The 6,356-nt window shown below is 36.3% G+C and overlaps 1 protein-coding gene across 1 annotated transcript in view; it reads right to left on the bottom strand.

Moving 5' to 3' along the window:
- The window catches only part of LOC119788274 (proteinase-activated receptor 2-like), a 6,257-nt gene extending 5,730 nt beyond the window's left edge, over positions 1 to 527 (bottom strand). Inside the window, exon 1 of the mRNA XM_038292506.1 lies at positions 344 to 527. Within this exon, the coding sequence (XP_038148434.1) occupies positions 344 to 422 (79 nt within the window). The 5' untranslated portion in view covers positions 423 to 527. The remainder of the gene's footprint in view (positions 1 to 343) is intronic.
- Between the last annotated feature and the right edge of the window lie 5,829 nt (positions 528 to 6,356).

Raw genomic sequence — 6,356 nt, 5'->3', positions numbered from 1 at the left:
ACAAGAAGGCCTACAAACACACTAATGGAATAAAAACAATTGTGTGTGTGTATATATATATATATATATATATATATATATATATATATATATATATATATATATATATATATATATATATCTCATGTCCCCTCTAATTAAAAACTATTGTGATTTTTCTCAAACAAATTAACTAAATAAAATATTTAATTTGTTGTAGGCTGTAAAAACCTACTTTTTACTTGCAGAACATCCGTCACCCCACCCGTGACAACATCCTTTTTTATTTACCAGCTGTCCACACTGATATTTAATGAGGCACTGACTAAAGAAAACACACAAAACTAAGGAAAAGGATATTTACCTTCGTCCGTCTGAGTCCAACATATCTGCGCGGCTGAGAACAGCAGGAGAAGCTGAAGCCATCCGTTCCTCAAAGACATGACTGTAAAATCAGGTGAAAAAAAACCTCAAATGAAGAAAATGAGGACGGGCGCGGTCTGGACTCCGCTCGACGCTTCGTATGTATCCATCTACCGGAAGTACCTGACTTACCTGACAGGTTTCGCATCTGTATGATGTCACCAGGTCATGTGACCAAACACAACAACCGTTTTATTCAGGGGCGGAGCTAGATGGGGGGCCACCCCTGTGGTCACCCCTACCATTTTTCCACTTCTAATACAGATATTGGCAGCAGTAATACTCTTAAGTAGAATATTCAAAACATTTTAATTTTTTAATACATTAACAATTACTTGACAACAAAAACACTTTTGTTAATTATGCACATCAATGTACTAAAATTAAAGACGATAAGTACAGAATTCATGCTCTTTTCAGAACTAGATTTTGTGTTATATGGTGATCATTTACATGATTAGAATATAAACAGAATCAAAGCAAGTATGAAACAATAAATAAATAAAATAAAAAAGAATATTAAAAACAGTTGGACTAAAGAAAATAAAAAAGTTGAACTAATGATGTTTCACTAGAACTGTTTATCTAGAACAGTCGAAGGCTATCCTAAACAAATGTGTTTTTAGTCTTGATTTAAAGGAACTCAGGCTTTCTGCACTTTTACAGTTTTCTAGAAGTTTGTTCCAGATAAGTGGAGCATAGGAACTAAATGCTGCTTCTCCATGTTTTAGTTCTGGTTCTAGGTATGCAGAGCAGAATGGAGCCAGAAGACCTGAGTGGTCTGGAGGGTTGATACACTGATAGCAAGTCTGTGATGTATTTAGGTGCTAAGCCATTCAGAGATTTATAGACTAACAGAAGTATTTTAAAGTCTATTCTCTGAGATACAGGGAGTGTAAGGAGGACTTTAGAAATCCTAGTTAAATAACTATTTCAGTAAAAACGTAGTAAATAATCAATTTATGTAGATACTTGTAAATATCAATTTATGCATAATGATTATTGATACAAGTTGGTAAGTAATGACAATGGAAAGGATTTTTGCCCCAGAACTCTAACCTGAAAGAAGTGTTTCCACCATACCTTTAATCCAGAAAGAACGGATGTTGAAATATATGCGTCTATTTGTTAGGAAAGGCTGTAGGAAAGTATAGCTAGTCTTTATTTAGTTCATTCGTTCATTTTCCTGTTGGAACAGTGTAAATTGACCCTGAGGTTCTGGTGCCTACCCACTTTCGGCCACCCCTTAGTGTACATTGGTTAACGCCTGGCCACCCTTTTAAAAATGTTCTGGCTACACCTCTGCTTTTATCACCTCCTCCAACTTTCCCTTTTTAAGTCGCTGACCTACAGTAAACTTTTTATTGTTTCGTAGTTGTGTCTGCCCCATTGGCTATTTTATTCATTTTATGTCGATGTAACAAAAAACTAAAGTAAAAAATAAAATGAAGTTATGCAATTTCATCAAAGTTTGGCAGCATGTCAGATGAGATTGATTCATTTTTGTATGATTTAAAGGTCATTTTATCTCCTTAATTCGTCGCAGTTGGATTATTTCCCAAATTGGGAGTGTTTATGTTCTCTAAAGACATTTGGATAGGATTTCTGAGGAAACAATTCTGTCATATGACATTCAAACTAGGTCTATTTAACTACCTCCACTTCAGGGCATCTGTGTAAACAAGGAACATGTTTCTGCACCTGAAAAACAGTAAAACAGCACCACCTAGAGGTAATATTGAGAAACTGAACACGTTTGATTCTCAACAGCGTCTCGGACACTTTGCGTCCTTTTTAACTGAAGGTTTTACCTTTTTACACTCAAAAGTTTATAGGTGAATTAGTTTTAATTTGTTGATATTTTTGTGATGCTCCTCATAATTTTTATTTTTTGTTTTGTTTTGCATTGCAGGCTAGTTGATTTGGTACAATAAATGTGTTTAGTTTTAATTGCACAGAGTAGTTAACGTCATTTGATTTTAAGTCATTGACTATAATATACCTACCATTACATTATAGGAATGCATCTTTGCAAATCAAAAGGCAAATCTCTTCTTAAGTTGATTTATTCCAAAGATAATTTTTAAAGCTGGTCACCCCAATGGGTGGTTTATAGTAAATAAAAAAAAAACTCAATTAATATATTAGAAAAATGGAAACAAAACCAAAACCAGCATATAAATAGAGGCCCAAAACTGATGAAAAAAATAAATTAAATAAAAATATTTTGTCCCTTCTGCACAAATCGGCTGTTTTAAGCCTATTGAGAATGTATAACTTAAAGAACTGAGAATAATGTTTTTTTTTTAAGCAATCAAAGTTCTTCAGATGCATCTTTACTTTCTATCTAACGTATTTACTGTAAGTAAAAAGCCATCCGCCAACATATATTTGACCAGCAGGTTTCAGCATCTAACTGCTGTTCGTTTTTAAGAAACCACTTCCTAACGTACATATGTGAGTTTTATTATCTCAAATATATATGTAAAGAGATAAAAACACAAAATCTATATTTGTATATAAGAGAGAAGCTGTGTTTAAAATGAGGCTGATCTTAAAACCATAAATATTTGAAAATGCGGCATTAAATGTACCCGTCTGAGGAATAAATGCAAATGTGGCATGCAAAAAGTAAAGCATAATATCCTGTTGTTTTAAACCCAGTTTATACAATATTTAGCTCAATGTATGCCACAGTTGCACCATCTTGTGAAGATTTCACCTCCTAAAAACAAAGATACCTCAAATGTTTCTAGTCGTACTGGAAGTTTGGTTTCCTGCATTTTAAGGAAATCTTATAGTAAATGCACAACATGCTCGACTTACGGATTAGCCCCAACTTTCAACCTTTGTGTTCAGTTAATGGTCAACTAGCTGCTAATTAAGAAGACAGTCATCAGACCAGCAGTTCCTTGTATTGACTGTCGAGATCTTTTTCTGGATGTAAAACAATAAATTCAGACACAGAATATTGACGGTGACAGGGAAAATAACTTTATTACAAGTTGATTAGACTGAAAATAAGAAACATAAATTTCCTTTCAACCTTGGAGTTGTTATTTTTGGACTGACAGAATGAATTTAATATCATCCATATTGCATCAGTGACTGGTAAAGAGCAAACAGAAGCCGGTAAGGGAGATGGAGGCATCACCTGAGGAGCTGTTCATGATTGGCTTTAAGTTCAAGGTAGCCCTGCTTTGATGATGACTGGTAGATTGATCACCAGCTTTTGGCAGGTGTGGTTGATGCAAACAACATTGGAGACAATTGCTGAAAAGGTGCACAGACATGTTTAGTCATTAAGGAGTCAAGGAAGGTAAAAAGTCTCTGATGCCATCATAGGAAAACAAGCTGAAATACCACAAACAGGCTTAAATTTGAAGGCAACTGAACTTTCGCTCAGCTTTTTTGAAGACGTTTCAATGCCTCTCAAGGAGTCATTGTCAACTCTGTTGGCTCGCACCACAGTTGTCCCCTGGACAGGTCAACAATCTGTCACAGGGCAACTCAGAAACACACAAAGAAATACAACCATGCACACACACACACACCTTAGGACAATTTAGAGATGCAAATCAGCATAACAGTCATGTTTTTGGACTTTGAGAGGAAGCCGGATTATCCGGAGAAAACCCACACAACAGAACATGGAAAGAATAGAAAACGGAACATGCAAATTCTGTGCAGAAAGACCTGGTACTGGGAATCAAATCTGGAAGCTTTTTTCTGCAAGACCACAATGCCACCATGCAGCCTTTATCTAAAACCTTTATAAGTCAATGTGCTCAACAAGTACTAGTCATTAAAAAGGACCTTAAATATCACCAAAACATGACTTACCTATACAAAAACTTTAGTTCCAACACAAATGTGTTGTGTATTCATCCTTTAATTCACACAAAAGCAGGGCACATGCATGAAGTTCAGACATCTATGATAATGTCAAAAGAAAACAACAATGGCCCACTGATATTTTCATTATCCAAATCTCTTATCAAAGACACTATACACAATATCTAACACAAGCAGTGCTGTAAATGATGAAAATATTTTTGCATGTTCCATTACTAAAGAGGAGGACCTTTGTATAACTAAACATAGGAAAATGTTTGTGGAAAAAATGACCATGTCTTGATACCTGTTCAGTGTACTGTAGAGCCTGGCTGTACAGTTGTTTATGTCCCCACACTTAAGGTGATCGAAAACTATTTAAACATACTGATGTTCAGGATAAAATAAGGGAATACAAGCTTTCAAGATGGGTCATATTTACAAAAAATGAATTAATAATAATAATATAACATCACTGATCTTACAATGGATATATTCACATCTGTATCTTAACCTATCCCCTTGGGGAGCAGTGGACTGCCACTGTGCGGCACCTGGGGAGCAATCTGGGATTAAGGGTCTTGCTCAGGGACCCAGAGTACAGGCTGTGGGGATCTAACCGGGTACTTGCAACCTTCTCAGAGCACAAGCACACTGCTCTAACCACTAGGCTGCCCACTTTCCTCTTGAAGAATAACTACAAACGCCAAGGATTTCAAGAGGTCGGTTCTAGATTAGACTTAGACAGATTTATTTTGTCATTTTGTATACACAAGTGTAAACAAAAAGAAATTTCATTTAGATAAGCACCAGTGCGGCCTTGATAAGGTAAGCAGCAGTTGTTGCCAAGTTGCTCCTATTGCCTCCAGCTCCTGAAGCACTCGCTTTTCCTGGCTCAGGGGAGGAAGAGCACAATGCTGATCACGCACTAGATCGAGAGGTTTTTGGACAAGTTTGTCTCACTCCAAATCTGACAGATCCAGGTGGGACAGAGTTTCTTGCTCGGACATATCGTACTATCATGAATCTGAGGGACGAACCCACAGGGGTTCTCCACGCAGGGAGAAAAGACGCCCCGCTCCTGCGCCGAAAGAACCCGTTAAAGTTCAGACACAGGAAAACAAGGACTAGTGGCTCCAGCAGGTCGTCTAACAACTCCAGCTCACTAGAAAGTAGAGATAATTGTAAAAAAGAAAAAAAAAAGTAGAACTTAAAAGTTCGAAATAATTACTCCAGTAAAGTATGGATTGGTAAAATTTCTACTTAAGTATGTTAGTAATTGTACTTGGCACCTCTGCAAGCACGTTACTGAAGCTTCAGAATGTTTATCTGGTGTTCCTTGCAGCTCTTCCCAGGGTGGATTCCCTCACTTTAGCCACAATAAACAATTAATTAACCTTCTGCTTGAAGCTACTTTCAGACATTAAATAATTTTTTTGAAATGGTCTGAAATAACAGCCTGTACGAAGTGTGAGACCGCCAACCGTCCTGGATGATGTGGTTGATATGACCATTGCACCAGACTTTAAACACGTTGCCATTAGCAATTCTCCCTTTGTCATCCCCCTACTGTGGCTATTTTTAACTCTCCACCTCGCTCACCTGTTTCCCTCCCCCTTGATATAATAGTTGCCATTGTTTACCATGAAACAGTTCAAACCAAATACATGATTGTAGCATCCAGTTAATACTGACAAGGCCAAAATTGGTGGTTAGATTATGATTTATTAAAGCCATTCATGTCATCAACCAACGTAAAAGCTACACAATAGCAAATAATAGTATTCATTTTGTCATCTATTTTCATGCATAGCTCATTATATCAGTGCATTTATTTCCATTAACACAACTATTGCATGTTTTCTTTTTAACATTTGAAGTTATTCATATATACTTTGATTAAAGTAACAAACCTTGTTTGAAGTTCAGCTTCGATCGAATGAAGCTGAACTTTAAACCCTATAATCTTGTATCTCATTACATATAAACAGAAGTGACTTTATGCAATGCTTTACATAGGTCATTTATGTTTTCATATGTGTATATACAGGCCTCATGAGGTGGAGCCTTGAATGCAAAACTTGAAGTACAGGTGTAATTAATGAAGGAAATTTCTCGGT

The sequence above is a fragment of the Cyprinodon tularosa genome, unplaced genomic scaffold, assembly GCF_016077235.1.
Source record: "Cyprinodon tularosa strain WSP-4 unplaced genomic scaffold, ASM1607723v1 ctg313, whole genome shotgun sequence".
Lineage (NCBI taxonomy): Eukaryota > Metazoa > Chordata > Actinopteri > Cyprinodontiformes > Cyprinodontidae > Cyprinodon > Cyprinodon tularosa.
Note: the sequence above shows the minus strand (reverse complement) of the source record. Positions and strands in the feature narration are given on the sequence as shown.